This window comes from Lytechinus pictus, chromosome 17 (genome assembly GCF_037042905.1).
Source record: "Lytechinus pictus isolate F3 Inbred chromosome 17, Lp3.0, whole genome shotgun sequence".
NCBI classification, from domain to species: Eukaryota; Metazoa; Echinodermata; class Echinoidea; order Temnopleuroida; family Toxopneustidae; genus Lytechinus; species Lytechinus pictus.
The window spans coordinates 1,560,679-1,583,975 of NC_087261.1; the positions used below are offsets into that span (position 1 = coordinate 1,560,679).

The 23,297-nt window shown below is 37.1% G+C and overlaps 1 protein-coding gene across 1 annotated transcript; it reads right to left on the reverse strand.

The window, feature by feature from the left end:
• Nucleotides 1–6,462: 6,462 nt before the first annotated feature.
• On the reverse strand, nucleotides 6,463–14,094 carry LOC129283496 (uncharacterized protein F54H12.2-like). Its single transcript, XM_064112027.1, has 2 exons — nucleotides 12,066–14,094; nucleotides 6,463–8,029 (listed from the first exon to the last, which is right to left on the reverse strand). The coding sequence occupies exons 1-2, from the start codon at nucleotides 13,164–13,166 to the stop codon at nucleotides 7,802–7,804; spliced, it is 1,329 nt and encodes a 442-aa protein (XP_063968097.1). The 5' UTR covers nucleotides 13,167–14,094; the 3' UTR covers nucleotides 6,463–7,801.
• Between the last annotated feature and the right edge of the window lie 9,203 nt (nucleotides 14,095–23,297).

Below are 23,297 nucleotides of genomic sequence, written 5' to 3' on the forward strand. Positions count from 1 at the left end.
CATGAGAGTAACTCAACAGAGTAAATACCATCCCAAACGACAAAAAGAAAAAAGCAAGAAAGACAAGAAATCGTCTCCTGAGAACAAATCTTCTAAAAGTAAAAAATATGTTTTTTTCGATTTTGAGTGTTGTCAAGAGACGGGTTTACATATCCCAAACTATGTTCATGCTACTTGGGAATGCGTAGACTGTATGGACTGTAAAACTGCGGACTCGTGTACGAGATGCGGTCCTTCAGACAGGCGTCATATCAGTTTTGAAGGACCTGATACTGTTGAAGCATTTTCTAACTGGCTCTTTAGCGAAGAAAATCATGGCAGCATAGCCATTGCTCACAATGCAAAGGCATATGACGCTTATTTTCTTTTGAACCATCTTGTCTCAAAAGGTATCACACCAAATGTTATCATGAATGGGGCCAAGATCATCAGCTTAAAAACACAAGACCCAAAGATAGAGGTAAAAGATTCCCTCAACTTCTTTCAGATGGGTTTAGCAAAACTTCCTAAAACGTTTGGCCTTACTGAAATGAAGAAAGGGTATTTCCCCCATTTTTTCAACACAAGAGAAAATGCTGATTACATAGGACCGGTACCTGACAAACGATACTATGGATATAATGCTATGATGAAGACAGCACAAACCGAGTTTGATACTTGGTATGAACAGATCCGTCAGGAAGGGTACATTTTCAATATGAGGGAAGAGCTTCGTGCATACTGCGAAAGTGATGTTAACATACTGCACAAAAGTTGCAAAATCTTTCGAAAAAATTTCAAAGAAATAACGGCGACAGAAGCAAACCCCCGAGGAATTGACCCTTTCCTACACAGTCTGACACTTCCCAGCGCGTGTAACTTACTTTTTCGATCGAATTATCTATGTCCGAACACAATCGCACTCATCCCTCAGAACGGTTACACCAAAGGCAAACAACAATCCATCCCTGCGGGGGAGTGGCTTCATTACGAGTCAATAACAAAGGGTATAGATATTGCCCATGCGTTCAATGGAGGGGAACGTATTGTACATGGCAAATTTGTTGATGGGTATGGGGAAAAGGATGGGGTGAAACATGTTTGGGAGTTCCTTGGTTGTTTTTTCCATGGTTGCCCGACCTGTTATCCGGATTCTCAACTCGTAAACCCCGTATCGTCTAAGAAGATGGGCGTTCTCTTTAATGAGACAATGCACAAACTCTATCTTCTTCGAGCCGCCGGATACAAAGTCCATCAAATATGGGGTCATGAATGGAAGAAAAATCGGATCCATCCCGATGTATCCCCCTACATCCAACACCTCGCTAAAGAATTTAAATCCCCGTTAAACCCAAGGGATTCATTTTATGGAGGGCGTACCGATGGGTCCAATTTGTTCTATGAAGCAAAGGAGGGTGAGAAAATCAAATACCTAGATTTTACTAGCCTCTACCCATATATCAATAAATTTTCTAAATACCCTATCGGACATCCGAAAATCTTACTATCAGATTTCCCTCCAATAGAAGAGTTATTCGGACTTGTCAAATGTCAAATCATACCTCCCAGGAATCTCTTTCACCCCGTCTTGCCATTCAGATCTGAAAAGAAATTGACGTTTCCCCTGTGTCGTACATGTGCGGAGACACTCAATCAAGGCCCTTGTCACCATTCAGACAGTGAAAGGGCTTTAGAAGGGGTCTGGGTGTCAGAGGAGATAAAGAAGGCATTAGAAATGGGATACACTGGCCTAAAAATCATTGAGGCATGGCATTTTCAGAAACACAGTACATACGATCCGATTTCACGCACAGGAGGGCTATTCGCATCGTATATAGATGCATTCATGAAAATCAAACAAGAGGCCTCTGGTTACCCCTGTCATGCCAAGACAGACAAAGAACGACAAGATTATATAGCAAACTACATGGAGCATGAAGGTATTCAACTTGATCCTTCCAAAGTTGAAAAAAATCCTGGACTTCGAGCAATCGCTAAAATGATTATCAATGTGCTGTGGGGTAAATTTGCCGAACGGCATAACCTAACCCAAACAAAGTTCTTGACTACCGCCAACGATTTATTGGGGTATCTTAATGATAAAACCATCGATGTCAAGGACATTCTGATTCACAATGAGGACATTCTTGAAATGTACTTTTCTAAAAGCGATGGTTTTATTGACCAGAACGTAAATACTAATATTATAATTGCATCGTTTACCACTGCCTTGGCACGTCTGAAGCTGTACTCCGTCCTCCAATTGTTAGATGACAGAGTATTGTATTGTGATACGGACTCTGTTGTCTTTAAAACAGATTCATCTTTTTCGCACATCGATCCTCCAACTGGTAATTATCTAGGTGATCTGACGGACGAGATCGATGAGACTGGGGAGGAGTACATTCAGACGTGGGTATGTGGTGGACCCAAAAATTACTCTTACAAAACAAATAAAAACAAAGTCATTTGTAAAGTAAGGGGATTTACTCTTAATGCCCAGAATTCCTTGACAATTAACCACGAGACATTGAAAGAACTAATTCAAGATGAAGGAGAAAGCAAACGTACTATTCATGAATCAAAGATAGTTAGGGATACTAAAACAAAAACTCTACATACAGTGCAATCCAAAAAGGATTATCGGGTAGTGTTCACAAAACGTGTGAGACTTCCGGGCGGCAATACATTACCCTACGGTCACATTGATATTCCCAAGGACTTGAGTTAATTCCTTTTTTTTCTGATTACTTTCTATCTTTGCATTCTTTTAATTTCATTTATTTATTTTCATTTCTACTTCTTTGTATACTGAATACACCCCTTTTGTTCTCCGTATTTTTCAAGAGCTTATAAAAGAAATTTTCATACCATTTTCAATCATTAATCGATGGGTTATCGTAACAAAAGGACAGTGTCTGCTCTCTCTCTTTCATCCATAATGGAGCGCACGGTTATTCGTTATATGCGATACACTTTTCAAAAATGCACGGCGGGAAACATTTCATTACTCCAGATAATGGCTCTTACTCTTCTTCTCATTATGGTATTTATCGGGTTTTATATTGAAGGTCAGTTGATGAAAACATCAGATCATGATCAGGAATTTCCCTTCCTTTATTTAAACCAGTCCGATAGTGACGATATCATTTCGTCTTCAAGTGGTGGTTGAAGAAGCAGTGAGTTTTGTTTCCAATTTGATAGCGATGTCATGATGGGAAAAGAAACCTATTTTGTTTTCGTTTATTCCATTTTAGTTACCCGTGTCTCTTCTGCTTTCTAGAACATCTCGTTTACACACAATTTATGGTATTGACTCGTGTTCCACTTTTTTATCGTGCTAAGAAAAATGTCACATTCAAATATTTTATTATGCAATTGGATGGACGTTGTGACATCATAGAAGGTGTACTGTAACATTTGCATTAATTCTTAGTTGTACGGGAATGCGAAATCTATATCGAGATACTATTTATCATACACTTGTTTGTTAATTTACCTTTTTTTCACTTACAAACTCTGTATCATTACTCCTTGTCATTCAATCATTATATTCCTGTGGTAAAATGGACCCTAGTTTAAAACATAGTTTTACATGTTTGGTTGTAGGGCCCACCTTTTCAGGTAAAACACAGTTTGTAAAGAAATTACTGAGTAATGCTTCTACCATGATCTCCCCTCCTCCGCAAAAAATAATATGGTTTTATTCAGAAGATCAACCGAGTTACGACGAGATGCGTCGTACTATTTCTAACATTGAGTTTCATCAAAACATCCCTGTCGATTTTTATGATTTGGCAAACCCTCAATACCCTACATTATTTGTAATTGATGATTTGATGGATGTTGCGGGAGACTGTGAAAAGGTAGCAGCACTCTTTACCAAAGGATGTCATCACCGAAATATCAGCGTGATATACATCACTCAAAATTTATTTCATAAAGGGAAAAAAGCACGGACTATATCCTTGAATACCCAATATTACTGTCTTTTCAAGAACTGTAGGGATAAGATGCAAATTAATTGTTTAGCTAGACAAATGTATCCAACACGTTCAAAGTTTTTTCAAGAAGCATTTCACGATGCTACGAAAGACAAATGGGGATATTTATTTATTGACCTAAAACCGGATACACCCGAAGAATTTCGTCTCCGAACGAATATTTTTCCCGGAGAGACTCAATTTGCTTACGTTTCGAGAGTATAAAATTTGATTGAATTGTATGTAGGGTTTATTTTAATAATCATGTCTCGTCGAGTACGGACACATGCTGTTCTCCTGCAGGCACTGGCTCACTGTTCACCGAAGCAACGACGTCAACTCCTCAAGACAGCGGACAACGGGCTCATCGACGCCATCTGCGAGTGTGTTTTCAACGTACTCCGTGGTAACGTCAAACTTTCTCCCTCGCATAAACGTTCCCTGAATAAGCACAAACATCTTCTCCGAAAATTGGCGGACAGAAAAACACCGTTAAAAGAACGAAAGCAAATCATCACCCAACGAGGAGGGTTCTTCATTCCTCTCATTTCCAATCTCGTCGGTCCTGTCTTGGGCGCTCTTTCGAACCTTGTCACCGGGCGAAAATAAAAACGGAACTTGTCTACGGAAATGGAACATGCTCGTAAAATGGTATTGGTCCCTCCAGAAACGTTAAGAACTTTGCAATCTCCACAATCAACACCAAAAGAAAATCACGTCAACGAACTTGACGAACAGATAAGAACAGTGCTTCAAAGGAACGATTTAGATCTGTATGGAAAAGCACAACTTTACTCTCAATATCTTCGTCAGTACCTACGAGCAAGCGATTCTCTAAAAACACCACTGTCAATCGAGATTACCGACGGCTCTCAGACACCACAATCGTCAACATTGGACACGCTTCCAGATTTGAAAAATGAAAATGCGATAGAGCGGGACATTCTTCATCATATACCAAAGATTTATGTAAAAAGGGCTTCGCAGCTCTTACATAAAATGAAGCAACATGACAATATTGGATGGACTGATGGTGGAGAACTCGTTCTGGATAATCGACGCGTGGAAGGGACTAATATTTGTGATCTCGTCTACGATTTATTCAGGGAACGGCGGGGTTACACTCCTACTGGGAGGGAACAATTCATTCGCGGCTTAGCTAGCATCAACATCCCCGACACTATCCTCAGCAACGGACAGCGAAGGAGGGATCTTCAACGCTTGAAAAGTGGACTGGAACCAGACCTTTATACAGCCAGTCCCGGTGTTTTTGAAACTCCTAAATATGAATCTTCTAAATGTAGTACCCGTTCTAAATCTAAACGTAAAAAACGAAGCATATTGAGTCCTCCAGGAAACAATTGGGTCCCGTATTGAGTCCAAACTGTTAAGTGTGTTAACACTTTTCTCATATGAAAATTTGTTTTGATATTTTTTTTATTACTACATTCTATTTTCTTTCACGTTTTTGAATGATTATTTCTTATCTTATATTATGTTGTTTTTTACACGACTAGTTAGGTTTCAATTACCCTACACTATATTATATATAATTCAATTTGGAATGACTAGGAATTATTTTAAGGAATGGAAACCAGATAGACATACGTGATAGGAACCAAAAAAAAAAAAATCTATTTGAACGATAACGTAAAGTTCTTGTAAATAGAATGCGATTAGGATAAAACAGGCTTTTACTGTAAATAATGTATATATATATATGTATATCTATATTGAACAATATGAACAAACTGAACAAACTGAACAAACTGAACAAATCATACTCATATCTGTTTTGATGTGTGTGTTTTTTTTCACATATATTTTCTTTCACGGTTTTTGATGATAATTACATCTCTTCTTTTTTTTTTTACAAGACTTAGTTTTATAAAAGGCGATATGTTTCAGTTATCCTAATTATACGGCATTTTCAGTATGGATTAATTACGATTTGGAACCATTTTAAGAAATGGGGAAATAAAAGAGATGTATGATAGGAACAAAATGAATAATTTGAACGATAATGTGAATTTCTTGTAAATGGAACGAGATAGAGATAGCACCAGGCTTTTTGATGTGAATAATATAGTTTTTGCCTTGTATTGAACAAAGTGATTGAACAATATGTACTAAATGAACAATCTGAAGAAATTGATCTCCTTTAAAAAAAAATGAACAAAATGGACGAATTTAACAAACTTAAAAGGGCCTGTTGTGATTTTTTCCTTCAAGTATTTATTCATAAATCTTACTTTTCAATGCTGTTTATCACTGTATTTCTGTCAATGCGGTAAATATGTATGTATCTTATAATCGTATGTGAAAGATAATGTTTGATCTTCATATCTATTTCTCTTACTAGTTTTATTTCTCTTCTCTTCTCTCTACCTCTCTTTCTCTCTCACACTTTCTTCATTTTCTATCTCTCATTTCATTCCTTTCACTCGTTTTTCTGCAAAACTTGTAAATAATACACAGTGTGAAAAAAAAAGAGAAAATTCATTGTCAAACGATGCTTTATTTAATAAGATTAAAACACTGACACAACTTGTTACATTGAATATCTTTCTTCTCATGTTGTATTTAATCTTCCATCATTCCCATATACCTGTACAGTATAGAGTGTACGAGAGAAAATGAATAAAAGAAAACCGTTACATGGTAGATTAATGCTAAAGTAAGAAAGTAAGAAAAGGACGGTCAAAGGAGTGGAATTTTGTAAAGAAGTTGTACGGTAGATGTGAATCCGAGAAAGGAGCAATACGAAAAAAGGAGAAAATAATACGTGAGATTAAGATAAAGTACACGCGTGGGTATTGATCGAACATAGCGAGAAGACATTGAATAAGAGATTATTAGTAACCGGACTAACAACAATGTATAACGGAATAAGATAAGGATGAATAGTATTTAACGGTGCAAGAGGATAAAGATTTATACCAAAGTGAAAAAAAGGAGAGCATCGAATGTTAAAGAGGGTGAAAGAGAAGAGAGTCCATGGGATAACAACCAACCCACAATAAGGGTGTCAGAGATAAGACAAAATGATAAACACCTAGAAAGAAAAATATGAATAATAATAATAATATTCCGCATTTATATAGCGCTTAATACATCGGATAATAATAATAATAACACAGATCTTTGGGTGGACGACTAAAATAATTTAAAGCAAAGATGAAGACGAATAGTGGGGGTCAGCTGTAAATATGTAATTTTACAAAAAGTAGAAAATGGTGACACTTTTAAGAAAAGTCAAGATAACTATAGTTTTTATCAATATAAAGACGATTAAATAGTCAAACTTTGAGCCACTTGTCTTAAAACAAAAGAAAGATCTTGTAAGGGTAACGAAGAACCAAAACGTCGATTACACCAATCATTGATTGTTTTATCATTATGTCTATAATCTTTACCAAATACCCTAAGTACACGGTTAAGTGTCTGGCCCTGACATCGTTTTATGATATAAAATATGCAATATTGTCCACAGACTGTAGAACTTGTCCCTTGCACTCGTTTGTTATTATAAACCCATGACACAGAGTTCCTTTGAAGAAAATCATTAAATTTAGGACTGTAAAAAGAAGGCTCGTTCCCATAAGAGTCAAAAAATTCCCCCAAACCCCCTTCAAAAAAGAAAGCAGTCCAGTGGGAACCCGCTTTAGTGCTTGGGTCTGTATTCACAACGTAGCATTGTCTCTCCCTGTCAATCTCCCGGGGTAATTGGTCCAATGCACACGTTCCTCTGTAATACGGTCGCGTAAAAGGATGATGTTTCAATACATGGTCGATCTGATGGGTATCCATTTTATTGAATAAATTGATCGCAAGTCGATTTATCCTTGATGGTCGTGGATGATGTTCCTGCTTCGGTCAATCTGAATGAGCCCTTGTGCTTCGGATAAGACGATACAGTTTACAGTCTTTGTCAAAGGTGTATCAAACTGGAGTTCGAGTCGTAGGTTGCCTTGTTTAACGAGGTTAAGGTGACATCCATCCGATAGATCGGGAGTCAGGTCAAAGGCGTACAGCGTGTATCCCTTCGAATAGTCTTCTCTGTCAATGTAGTCCAGTCAATATAGGGTTTGACCCACCACTAATTGCAACACGAGATATTCCACTGCAATGCTTTCAAGGAAGGTCCCCTAAACAACATACTAAAAGTCCCAAGAAATCCAAGCAGTGGAAATTTATGAAATTTGCATATTATGCAAATTAGCCATAAAAAGTTAGAAAAATAAGGAAAATAGCCCAAAGATTACAAATTGAGTGTCCAAAACAATTAAATTTGGGCGAAAATTCATGATAAATAACTGTATTCAATGTTTTTTGTCAAAAGTGCAAAAAAATCTAGGCTCATTTGCATAATATGCAAATAAGCATCCTTATATGGAAAAATGTCAAGGTTTTGTGCTTTTTCTCTCAGTATCTGCTTGAAAATTTCATTGATGTTGGAATTTACATGCTGCTATCACTAAGGACGTTGAATACATTTGTATTCAGCTTAGTGTCTGTAGTGTAATTTGCATATTATGCAAATAAAAGTATCTAACATGTTATAAATATTCAAGAAAACACACTGATGATACATCCCTCAAAAATTGCAAGTAGATTATCTATTGAAATTGGAATATGGCAATACCTTACAGGAAGGTTTCCTAAACACCATATTAAAAGTCCTTAAATATACAAGCATATGGAAAATCACAAAATTTGCATTTTATGCAAATTAGCCATGATAAATTACAAATAAGGAAAATAATCCAAATATTGGAAATCACGTGCAGAAATCAATACGAATTCAACTGAAGCCCATGATAAGTTTTACAAATTTTTTTTAAAATAAAAAATCGTGAATAAATCTACCTCATTTGCATATATATCTGTATATGAGCATCTTTATATGGAAAAAAATCAAGAAATTTTGATTTTTCTCACAAAAAAAGTTAAGAACATTTCAGTCTAGATCAATATGATGTGATCACTAAGAATGGCTAATACAGTGTAATTTACATATTATGCAAACAAGCATCCGACATTTTATAAATATTAAAGGAAACACATAAGTGATACTTTCCTCTAAAATTCCATGTAGATTATGTTTATTAACCATGATGACCTTCCCTACACTTCTTGCTTGGTTGATATTGACTTTTGTCACGAGCAGTTACCCCACTCATATTGTACAATGATGAGTCCATTCTACATGGATCCCACTGCTTGAATGCTTCATTATTTCCATCCAAGTAGTGCTCTCTTCTTGACTTTGTAGAGACTTTGCGTTTCTTGCGAGTATATATAGTCCACGCTAGCAACTCCTGGATTGCCAAGTGATCAGCACAAGATGTCACACCCGTACAAATAAAAGCCCATTAGCTTCGAATATTTGTTAGCTTATAAACTTGGGGTCCTTGTAGTTAAAGCGCTTAACGATAAATCTCCACCCTTCATCTCAGAGCTCTTATCTCAGCATAGACCAACACGCAGTCTCAGATCAGCAGCTCAAGCATTGCTGAGGGAATCTCTCAGCCACAACCTGGGGTGACAGAGCCTTCTACATCTCTGGACCAAAGCTGTGGAATAGCCTTCCCCAATTTATCAGGAGAGCAGAGACCCAATCAACTTTTGAGTCTTACCTGAAGACCTTTCTGTTCCCCACTCCAACATTATCACAAGACAAGAATAACTCAATTGTAGCATTACTAGGACAGTACTTGAACTGAATGATGATCCTAAGCACTGTTTGAAGACATTGAAATTTGTGAGATATTTCCTATTTTTGAGCAAGCGCCATGAGCGCCCAGCTGAGGCGGATACCGGCGCTTTACAAGAACCCATCATCATCATCATCATCATCATCATCACTTGTCTTGGTGGTGAATATGAGTACTTGCTTGGATCACAAGATCTCTGGGCATGCTTAATAAAAGTAACAATGGGCATTTGCCTATACGAGCGACATGAAAGCCATTCATAAATTCATGATGAAGGCTCAAAGTGCATTATAGGCATCTTTCTCAGATACAGGAATCGTGATTAGACGTTCTTGCTGAATCTAGTTGCTGCTTCGTGATGAAGCATCCATTTTCTGTTCTTTCCTCTTTGATAAATCTCCTATGGCAACCATCTCCAAATATTAAAGCTATAGTTTCTCAGTATAAAGTCGTATGCAAATAATAATATTAATTTCCTGATATTTATGGTAAACAGAAATTCCTCAGTGAGACAATGAACAAACCAGATGGAGGACTAAGCCAGATTATTGCCTTTCCAACAAGAGGACACAACATAATGGAACACCCTTAACATCACCATCAAATACCATCCAACATTGATTAGACAGTGTGTACCACTTCCACTTGCCACAATGTGCTACTCATGGGTATACTGTAAGGTTATCCAGAGGAATAAACATTTTATGGTACGACTAAAGATGTTCTTCTGGAGGAATGCTGACTTTAATAGTGTCATGCAGTTGTACTTTGGACAATCATACAACTCTCTGTACTGAAATCCGACAAGTCGAGCATAGGAGACTGAATGCCAATCAAGAGGACTCTAACAAGAACACACCGTTAACCATGTCTTCTTCCGACACAAGTTGCCTCAATGAGACAATGGACATAGCTAGGTTGTGTCGGAAGATGTCAAGAGTTTTAGAGAAAGGCTAGGAAGGCTTGCACATTTTAGAGCTCCAAAAGCATCAGTAAAGTAAATCTCAGAATTGCTACAATGCATTAAAGAGGACCATAAGAGGGTTTGTAGACAAGCCTATAATACATAATTTGTTGACCGGATTGACAATGATCCAGGCTGTAACAATTAGCATGTTGGAAGCCCTTAATATCAATAGCTATGACTACATTGGAATATAATTATTAAAAGAAAGCAAAGATTTTTAGTCTTAGTATTCACCACTGATCATGATGATGATGACGCTGAAGTCCTGGGACCCAGTCCTGACCCAGATATGGCCAGATAACATATTGTTAAGTCAATCGGGTGTAGCCAGACTACTGAAGAAATTGTTAAAGAAAACAACCTGCATGAAGCTACTAGGCCAGACGGAATCTCTGCTGCACTTCTTAATGAGACTATTCATCAGATCTTACCTGCCATAAGTTTGCTTTTCCTGGCCTCCCTTTATCATGTTTATGCGGTGAAATTTCAAGAAAGTCTAAGTCGTTCCCATCCATGTAAGAAAGGGTTGTCAACTCTAACAAACTACACACCAATTCAAATATTGTGCTTTGTTCTTGCCAATCTCATCATCTTGTCAGACTAACGCTTAGGAAGCGAAGAACATATTTCCAGTATTTTTCCTTGAATATAAATCACATTAGGATAGATTTGAATGCTTAGTGATAGCAGCATATTAATTTGAAAAACTGAAATCTTTTCACAGCAGTCAATGTGATAAAAATCAAAATTTCTTGACATTTTCCATATAAGGATACATATTTACATAATATGCAAATGAGGCAGATTTGCTAGCTTTTTTAGATAAAGACATTGAACTTATTTATTCATCATGAACTTTTGTTCAAAATTACTTGCTGTGGACATTTAATTTGTAATCTTTGGATTAATTTCCTCATTTTCTATTTTTTTTAATGGCTAATTTGCATAATATGCAAATAAAATTTCAGGCATTGGGATGAATTCTCATGCTTAGTGATATAGTAGCATATTAATGTCAACATTAATTAAATGTTTTCAAGCAGTCTATATGAGAAAAATCACAATATCTTAACAATTTTTCCATATAAGGATGCTTATTTGCATAATATGCAAATGAGATAGAAATTTTTGCACTTTTAATGGAAAACATTGAATTCAGTTATTTATCATGAACTTCCATTCAAATTAAATTGTTTTGGACATTTAATTTGTAATCTTTGGATCATTTCCCTTCTTTTTCTAATTTTTCATGGCTAATTTGCATAATATGCAAATTTCATAAATTTCCACTGCTTGGATTTCTTGGGACTTTTAGTATGTTGTTTAGGGGACCTTCCTGGAAAGCATTTCAGTGGAATATCTCGTGTTGCAATTAGTGGTGGGTTACCCCCCTATTCTGGCTAGATTGACTGGACTAATGTCCAATCCTTTATCCGTAAACATACGCCCACAACCCATAAAGAGAGAATTGTAAGCGTGTATGAAATTCTGCCCGGGTCCTTCCGTATAACTGGGACGTATAGGTCTCATAGGTATTGTTTCTCCATCGATAGTAACCCCAATGAAGTTGAGATGAAGATGTTTGAAGTTATAAGGATTTTTGGTGTAGGTTCCATTGTAAGCATCGTTGTCTACGAAACCGACGATGATTCGGTTGGGGAGTTGACCAAGAAATAGATTATCCTTGCTCACTGACATGTTACCAGCAGGAATCGAAAAGGAACGAACATCTACTTTGTTCACGGGATACTTTGCGGTTGATTTTTCCAGTGTTTTAGCGTGTGAGATCATCACCGATGGGTTGACTTTCACTCTCCTGACGTAGAGGGCAGCCTTATCGATGATCACTTTGTATTTTGGGTTGACGTCGGATGATAGAAGACAGAACGAGTCTTTGCTGCGGTTGAATTTGAGTTTCAAATCTACTCCAGGGAGTAAAAGCCTTTCCTGAAAGAACAGATCGGCGTATACTGGTCCTATCATAGAGATGATTTTACTTCCAGCTATAAAGCTATGTCGTTTTTTTAGTCCCTTGTTTGTTTCCCCATCTAAAGGATTGACGATGTCCATTTTACCCGCCTCGTCTTTGTAGTACAATTGTTGAGTAAGCTGGGATGTTTTTGTCTCACCTCCGTAATGCAGCAGGGTTTCCAATAAGGCTCGATAAGGGTAGGTGTTCGAAGGTTGTGACACCAATTTTTCATTGAGCATTACATCTACCTGACTGAAAAGCGATGGTAAAAATAAATTCACGGGTCCAACCTGCGCATCTGCACCGAGAGGTGAATTGTCTGGGTTGACGATTTTGGCTGTCACTTGAATCATGGTTTGAGAAAGATCGACATATTCTTCCGCAGTTCCGCCTACGTTGAATTCAATAGGAGCTGCATCTGTGATGGTACTGACAGGATGATATTCGACCCAAGGTCCTTTTAGAATACTCATTTGAGTACTGGGGATGGTAAAAAGATCCAATTCGGATTTACAGCAGGCATCACTCTTGTCGTGTAGTTTAGCCATTATAGAAATGCTGTTATAAGTAGATGAGAGAATGAATTAAGGATCAAAGATGTCCGGTACACGACGTCTTTTCGCTGGAGGGTGTTTAGACCGAATGGTCCTTTTCCTTGCTTGCTTCTTTCTTTTAACTTCTCTGAAGATCAACCTACGATTCCCTCCTGTCTGCGTTCTCCCTAGTGTCGTCTTGATCCTGCCCATTGTTTTGGATGCCAGTCGCTTCCCGGCTTTCGTCATATTCTTCTTGGTCGCCTTTTTTATATTTTCACCGTTGAGGGTATCTTGAACGATGTTCAGTCCTGTACTCATTGCCTCCTTACCCAGTGCCACAGCCCCCCTTTTTAAAAGTGGGGCAGCCGATCTAAATAAACCCTTTACCAAACTGCCCAACCCATGTCCTCGTTGCATGACAGCTCCTTTAAAAACTGGAATACCATAGCCTATTTGGCGTTGATAAATATGCATTTTATTTTTTAACATGGAGGGTTGTTCACGATGATATACCATTACAGTTTTATCAAATCAATCGTTTTCACAAAGAGGACACACGTTCCCTAAAATGAAGCTTCACGATCACCTTCCCTCTTTCAAATGGCACGACTTCACCAGTTTCATTCGTTAATATAATATCTATAGTTTCAAATTGATACAGGTTTAAAGGAACGTAATGAGGGGAATCGTAAGTGCAAATGATGTTATCCGACTCTTTGTTTGGAATGACAGCCACGGTTCTCAAAAGAGGTACACATGCATCCCCTACATATTGATGTTGCACAATATCGGAATAAATATAAAATGTGTGAAAGAACATGTGAACGTCCATCGGCAGAGGGCTTAACGTAGATTCTGTAAGATGACATTCCCCGTCAAAACCCATCATTCTCGCTAGATTACAGGGTATCATCACCGCCGTTCCTTCTCCAATTTGTATGAAACACTTTCTCATTGTATGTTTATAAAAGAAACCAACGAAAGACCGTACACGTCTATCCATGACACCATTGATTACCATGATTAATTCTTCTCCCGAATTATAATAACCCGATGGTAAAGTAATCGATTTCACCATGTTTGGGTTACTGGAATTCGCATCATTACGGTGGATAGTAATTACATTATTTTCTTCGTTGATTGTATTCCAGCTCTTCTGGAATTGGAGCTCAGCGAGCCCTACTTCGAAATTTTCCGTGAGGGAAATAGGTGTATGAAGCTTCGTCGTGTAACGACATGTTTTGTTTTCAGGATAAATATTCATAGAGCTATTGCTCGGTAAAGTGACGTAAAATTGGGAGCTCATGATGAAGACCATCCAAACACAACCCTGTTCGAAACACGATTTGACATTTTCTCACGATGTTAAACACCTTTATCTCTTTTCTATCCTCTTCTCCCAACTGTCGAATTCTTTGCCATAACCCTTCCAACGTACCAGGTATTGTTTTTTACCCTTACGAGTCCTTGTTTTCAATACCTTTTCAATCAGATATTTGGCGTGTTTATCTTTCCGAACCTTTTGAAGCTCGTATTCGTAAAAAGTACCCAATAATTCCTCTCCGTTGTAATCTTTCAGTTTGTACACCGGTGGTATCCTCCCAATGCATTTGCTGATAGTGAAGATTTCTTCCGACCAGTTACTCGCATACCCCTTTTCAAACCTTAGTTTATTTTTACTGATGCGTACCTGGTCACCCACTGCATATTTCATCTTCTTTTTCCTTCTCACTTTCTTTTTTGTTTTTGTTCCAAACAACGCTTTTAAAGCACGTTTTTGATTCTCGATTGTAACTTCCTCGGGTTTCATACCGATGCTTGAGTGAATGGACCCATTGTATCCCCTCATGATTTCTTGCAATACTTCGATGTATCGATACGAATTGTTAAAAGTTAAATACCGGTATACTTTAGTCATGAGTGTACGGTTGAAACGTTCTGCTACGGCACATTTTACATTGTTTTCCGTAGTGAAAAATTGAATATTTTGTTTTTTCAAGAAATCCTGAAACTTTTTGTTTAAGAATTCCTTTCCTTTGTCCGTGTGTAGCATGATAGGAATGCGACCCTGTTTCAGAATTCGTTCAAATCCGTGTATGACGTCATCCGAAGATTTTGTTTTGAGAGGTATGGCCCATGCAAATTTAGACAAAACGTCAATACAGGTTAGGATATAACGATATCCCTTGTTAAATTTCGTTAAATTGTTTAAATCAATCAAATCAGCTTCCCAAATTTCATCTATTCCTCGCACCTTCACTCGATTTCTTTTAAATTTCTTTCTGGCTGGTGTATGCAAAGTGTATGCATCCTGAAATTGTAACCATTCTTTCACCCTTTTCACCCCTACATTCGGAAATCCATTTTCTCTCACAGCCTGCCATAATTTTCTCACGCTTCCAAAACTTGCTCCGTGTTCTGGATTATAATAGATTTCTTTCAACGCTCTCTCCAACTTTTTCATGATTTGTTGTTCACAGTACACCAACTTTCGTTATCAATGACTTATCTCTCACAAACACCTGATTATAAATATTACCCTGTCGTGTTTGAATATCGTCTCAAATTACACATAACATATTGCAAGTCTATATTGTTTAAATAACGACACATCGACGCGGTTATTTTTGGTTTATGAGTTATCATTATTATTATCATTACTCACAGCATGAATTGTACGCAATCGTAAACATAATACAAAACATCAATCGAGAAGCCTATTTACATCGATATTACAAATGTACAATATAAAATGTAGAGTAGTTCTAAGGAGCAACCAAGGTAAAAGTCCATACAATGACTCGGGTGTCGTGCCGTTCCAAGGTATTTCATACATCTTGAGTTCTGTGACAAAGAATGCGTAGAGTTCCTTTTTCTTCGTTGAAGCCATTTCAGCCATGTTATACACCTTCTCGAAGTAACAAAGCGTCGCCAGAGCTCTGGGTAGTAGATGAGGATGGCCCTTCCTTTCCAGACTCTCGGAGAGCAAAATGTCTACAAATAGTTGTAGATTATCGGTCTCTCGTAGACGGGTGATTGACAGATGTTGAAAGTCATCATGCTGGTTTATTCTTTGACAGATGTTAACTAGTTTAGACACCTCCCTCTCCGTCATCTCGGGATTCAGTTCTAACAATATCCCTTCAATTAGAACAAAGGGGATGTTATGAGAGGAAATCCCCTGTCGACGTCCATGGCTCGGTAAACAATCTGTACTGCCGGTTCGATTCCCTCCAGATGACGGGCTATATTCTTTCTCCTGGCCTCCAATTCCTCCTCTGTCTCCCCTTTCAGAATGAATTGAAGATGTTCCATGTACAGTCTGCAATCGACCTGGTCCGGTTTCAGCCAGAGGACCCGGGCTACGTGGGGGTAAAACTGCTCCACCTTCTGAGGGTCCAGGTAGCTGACTGTCTGATGTACCATGTGTTGTGGGTCGGATGATGGAAGGTAGCTCGATATGTCGTCCGGTTGGTTTTTGAGGCTCCACTGTGTTTCTACGATCATCAGGTACTCCGTCAGCATCATAAGTTCGACCTTCTCTACCGTGGTCTGCATATCCCGGCACCATTCGTCTGGAGTTTCGGTCATCTTGTAACATATATGACGATGAATATCAGAGAAAATATCGCAATATGAATCGTTCCTCTTACTTTTCTCCATTTTATACCCTTCCCACCCACTCCAATGATGTTATATTTCTATATTTAGTGCGAGTATTGGGGTTGTCCAGACATGTTGGGCTTTGTTTCTTTATTTTAAAAGTCTCTTTCTATCTGGACATGTCCGACTTTGTTTCCGCCACTCGATGACGTCATTTACTTTTTCTTTATCTTTGAGACTTTTTCGAGGGATGACGTCATGTTTGTTGCGTGACGTCATATGTTTACGATGTTTCGTAAGTCTGTGACGTCATTGGTATTACGTCACAATGATGACGTCATTTGTTTTCGATGATTCGGGAACCTATGACGTCATCCAATGTTTATACCATATTTCCATTGTTTTAACTTTTAATCCATATTCCCATTGTTTTAATTTTTAATCCATATCGATCCATATTTCATAATTATCGATTCATATTTCATAATCATTAATCCATATTTCATAATTATCGATTCATATTTCATAATTATTAATCCATATTTTATATTTCATAATTATTGATTCATAAATTTATTAATATTTCATATTCTATTGTTTAGAACAATAGAATATTCATAATTCATATTTCTATTGTTTAGAACAATAGGGATTAGTTATGACGCTATACGTACCCTATTACTACTGACCTATCAACGGAGGATTATCTATTGTTACTGGGGGTGCTGTGACAATGCTCAGCACCCCCAGTAACAATAGACTAATCCTCCGTGGATAGGTCCATGATAACATGGACCTATGATGATAATGACCCACAGTGTGTTCACAGTGTGGAACATTACCTAAAATAGTCCCCTCACTATTATATTTGAATATTTTAACAGTGTTAATCACAATTCATGTTCATAATCATCATAAGCATCCACTATTAATAATGCAATGTCATATAGATGCCTCTTCCCTTCTCAATATTTTCACGACCAAGAAAAAAAAAGAAAAAAAGAAAGAAAAGGAAAAAGTGCATGGTGAAATATGATGTTATTTTATGAATATTATGTCAAAATCTATCACAAAATTTGATTTTTGTAATAAAATTGTGGAAATTGTTAGTCTCTCGCTTTGCTCGCTCGCACCTTAAAAAAAAGTTTTGCCCCATACGCCAAATATGGCCCCCTCAAAATCTTTGGCTGTATGTCTATTTAAATAATTGGTTATCAATCTTGGTTAGATGAACACAAACAACAGAGACAACATATTACTATATGAATAAATGCATGATCATATTGATATGTATAATTGATTGACCCAATGCCATATCAGTTTAAGCACGGTTCTTAATCATGTTAATTTTGAGTAATTATAGAAAAGCAGTACGATATCTTCTGTGTATGTCCAATGACATAAATGAGAGCTCAATTCGGGGACGTTTGGAAGGATCTGTAGATTATAAATTTCAAATGAAATGGGTTCATGTATAACTAATATTTTCCGTTTTTCCCCCGCTTGTCCAAGAGATGGGATTGGATCATTACAATATTCCTATAGTCAATTACATAAATAGATTGTGTAAAAAATTGTTTTATTTGCTGGTTAGGGTGTGTGGGAGTGCGTGTGTGTGTGTGCGCGCGTATGTGTGTTTGTGTATGTGAGGGTGTAAGGGTGGGTGGGTGTGTGTGTGTTGGGTGATATGTCCTTCAGCTGAAATGTCCCTGACTTGACATATGAATGTTCGTATACTGATTTCTGAGCATCTATCTATTGTTAGAAATTGACTAAATTGTTATCATCGATTGATTGTAGAGTTTGTCATGTTTTTTTTATTTGTGTGTGTGGAAATTGTATGTTTTAGTAAATCTAATTCTCTCTTAGGGGAAATGGGCGTTATGAATAAATGGTGAATGGTCAATGATATGAATTACGCTAGTATCACCTGACACATCATACAAAATGGTAGTAACCGCTAAATCCCAGGCAATTTTTTTCCAGTAGCTTTTGTGCGAAAATTATAGCATTTTGTTCACTTGATACATGATTGGTGTTAAGCACAATGTTGGATTCTGTTTCACAAAAAAAATCATGTTACAATATCCAGTGTTATTTTATGCACAAACGTTGTATGCGAGCGTTTCCAGGGTGCTCAGAACAAATTTATATTGCATCATTTTGGGAGTTCATTTATCATGTTTACGTCACTCACTACATGACAAATGAGTGGCAACTGTCAACTAATGACTCATAAATCCGGTATTCCCATCAAAAATGGAGTTTATGATTTATAATTTTCACTTGTTTGCGTAAAAATCGTGAAAAGTTTTGTTGGTATAGTAATGCAACAAATTGTTGAGACTTTCCGTCTTATATCATTTATTTTGCAAAATTAAGAGCATTCTTTTACGTGACTTACATGTACATGTATGTGTAGTATTTCGTAATAATAAAAAAACATTTCTGGTTGTTTACCGTACAATTTTGCAAATATGTCTCGAAAATATAGGGCCTACTTGCTGAGGTAACTTTGTTTTAATTCATACACGTATATTGTTCATCATATTTATTTATTTCAGAATCATGTATTTATTCCAGGATGTCCAATAAAAATAAGTCTATGTCATGTATACAGTAAATGGTGTGAGAATTGGTATTTCGGATATTTTGCTTCGTTGTTGACTGTGATGAAATGAATTAGGTAACACTTGCGAAAAATATCATCAAGACATAGCACTGTTTTTTTAATAATTATATAGGTAATATAATTATTATGTAAATCAACATTAAATGCAAAGGAAAGGAGATGAAAGAAATAATAAAATATAAGAGAACAAGAATAAATCGAAGAACAGGAAGCGACAGAGAACTAGAAAGAAGAAGAAGAAATGATTTTGATGTGGTGGAAACGAGGAAAAAAAAGGCATACGAATAAAATAAAATAAAATGAAAGGTAACATGAGGAAATAAAATGCAAAGATCAATATTGGTAATATAACAATAGGGGAAGAGTGCAGAATATTTGCGGAATAGAATTTAAGCTAATGAACAAAATGTAGGCCTACTCTAAGAAAAAAAATATATATATATATAAACTCCTCGAAAAAAAGTATGGAAATCCGACTTTGATCGATAATCCCTCCTCGGTTTTATTGAATATTAATGTGTGATTGATACCAACAAATAGACCATTTAATTTTCTTTAAAATTATATCCTACATGATATGGCCCACATGGAGGTGCAGTGCCTTGAAATGTGAGGCAAGATCAAAATTCAAAAGTTGTAAAATGACACAATATTGAAAGAGAATCAAATGATCTTTTGAATGATATCAAATATACATTGTGTAAAATTGGAAGTTGGGAGAAATTAATGGCCAAACTCAGATTTCCAAACTATTTTTGAGGGGTTTATATGAAAATGGTAAAGGCAAAATGGTTAAGAGGATGAATTAAACGTGGCTAAGTTGGAGAAATGTGTAAAGGATGGACAAAATAAAGCGCACTTCATAGGAATATCTCGAGATGATTAGAGATTTGACCATAAAGAAATACATAATTTTGGGAAAATATATACATCCAACACAAATAAGTCGACAAAATATGAAAAAGGAGAGGAAGTTTTTCTAAAAAGAAAATAAGAAAAGGAAGCAGATACAGGAGAGGGAATAGTTGTAATTTGGTAGAGGATAAGAGCGATCGGATAAGAAATGAATGCATACAAAATTAAGAGAATAGCGGGAAGGGAAAGTAGAGAAAACACCGTAATGGACTGTATAATTGTGAGATGGATCAGCAAATCTTTATCTGGAGGATCTACTTATCAGATTTCCTTTTTGTGATTCGCATAAATTGTCATCTTCATTTCTTTTAAACACATTGATAGCATCCTGAATTTGTGTCTGATTACCTTCTGATTGAGCTCTCACCGTACTTCGTGTTTGCATACTCCCGCTATCGATGGCCAGAGTTTGATTTTTTTTTAACAATGGACAATGGCCAGAGTTTGATTTTTTTTTAACAATGGACAATATACCTAATGTACCTGAATTGCATATAGGCCTGCTGTATGGCCCATTGTCATTGTCTAATACATTGGAAACTATATCAGGAAAACATGAGAATTTGACTAGTAGCTAATGGAGAGTTTTCGCATTTTAATACTACGAAGACACTACATCGCATCGATTCCTTTAAAAATGCAATTAAAGTCACAATGGAGAGCTGAGAGGCTTTTGCCGAATATTGGTGGACTGGTACAGCAGATCATCCGAATATTTGCGCCGGACGAACAATTGCAAATATGTCGTTGTCCAGACTCTGGACAACGACATATTTGCAAGACTCCAGAGTCAAGAGATTCCGATGCTGTCCCGCGGTCCACCAAGTTTCGACAAAAGTCTCTCAGCTCTCCAATGTGATTTGACTTGCATTTTCAAAGGAATTGGTCCGTTGTACACTCTTAAAATGGGTTACACTTCGTAATTCCGAAGGTTCTTTATTCCGAAGGTTCGTAATTCCGAAACACGTAAATTGCCTATACCTCGATGTTCGTTAATCCGAAAACGTAAAAGGGTTCGTTAATCCGAACATTTGTGGCGTTATTCCGAAGGTTCGTTAATCCAAAGGTTCGATAATCCGAAAACGAAATAAGGTTTGTTGTTCTGAAGGTTTGTTAATCCGAAAACAAAATAAGGTTCGGTGTTCCGAAGGTTCGTTAGTCCGAAAACGAAATAAGGTTCGTTAATCATTTCGTTTTCGGACTAACGAACCTTCGGAATTTCGAACCTCATTTCGTTTTCGGATTAACGAACCTTCGGAATTACGAACCTCACTTCGTTTTCGGACTTACGAACCTTCGGAATTACGAACCTTCGGAAATATGAACCTTCGGAATAACGAACCTTCGGAATATCCGAACCTTCGGAATAACGAAGCTTCGGAATTACGAATGTATGCGCTTAAAATGTTGGGCTACATGTACTGCCCACACAACAATGGGTTAAAAATTTACCCAACTCTGGGTAGATTTCAAGCAATACTGTGTAGTTTCACCCAATGCACACATTATTGGTTTAAAACTACCCAGAATTTGATAAAATTTTAACCAATAAGCCATTTCGTAGTTCCACTCTGCGCATGATCAGAGGAAGGTCATTGGTACGAAAGTTACATGGTGGTTTAAAATTTAATGAGATAAGCACCAACTTTGATGTTTTGATTATTCTTTTGAATTGTGTGTTTCATTTACATCAACAAAAAACAATGCGTCCACGAAGGACTGGTATATTTCACAGTTTGCCAAATACATTGTACAGTTGTACAACATGCTATAATTATGCATTCAAAGTAGAAATGCAACAAATACCTTCATTAGAGTGTTCATTGATGTGCTATTCTGGTCACCTGGGGCCCGTCTTACAAAGATTTGCGATTGATCTGATCAATCGCAACTATGGAAAGCCAGCAAAGTCAACATATAAAATGCATGTTTGTTCAACAGTTTTTTTTACATGGATGTATATCCATAAATTCACTTGTTTCTCGACAATTTGGTGTGTTCTCCTTTGCTTACAAAGGACATTCTGCAAATTTCCTGTAGAAGAAATTATGGCACTGATGGATTTCCATAGAGTTAAAATTTATTGGATCAATTGTATCTCTTTGTAAGACAGGGCCCTGGTCTATTCATTTTTTCATCCTGCTATCTAAAGGCATGCTTACGTAATATTATGCTTTGAAATCATAATGAAAGAAATGAAAGGTCATTCTACCAAAATTGTCCATCAAGTAACTACGTACTGGTACATTGTTTTGTGGACAGTATGTTGCCCAACATTTTAAGAGAGTAGAAAGTGTCTCCGTAGTAAAGGCGAAAAGCCCGGATGTTGTTGTCACCCCAATGAAACCAACGACATGTACCGATCAAATAATAGTGACGTCATTTTCAATGGCATACGATTGGTCGGTTTGGAGTCGGTTTCGTTGATGTGACTGTGACAATAGAGAGTTTTCGCTCAACGACGTACACTGCAAGAACGCCGGTGTTAATTTAACACCAACCCGGTATCTACATGTATATCGGAAAACACCAGATAAGTGTTGAAACAACACCGCTTTGGCGTTATGCTAGCACCAGTTTGGGATTTTGAGCAAAACCAATTAGTTTTAAACCAATATCGGTTTGATTCTCAAGTGATGTTGTTTCAACACTTCTCTGGTGTTTTCCGATATAGATACCCGGCTGGTGTTAAATGAACACCGGCGTTTTTGCAGTGTATGGAGGATTCAAGAACAGAGTAAATATATTGTCAAATGCCCGTCAAATGATAAAGAACAACATATACGAACCTGTCGAATATCGGTGAACCGGAACACCTATTCCGCACCATGCAGTTCATAGTTGATGAAAAATTGTAAATGTATCGTTGTCCGGAATCAAGGGCTCGATTGCTCATTTGATGCAATCATGTTGAACAGAGACTTCTTGGCTATCTTTTGTCATGACGGGAATTGAAAATAGATTTACTCTGTTCTCGAATCTTCATTATAACG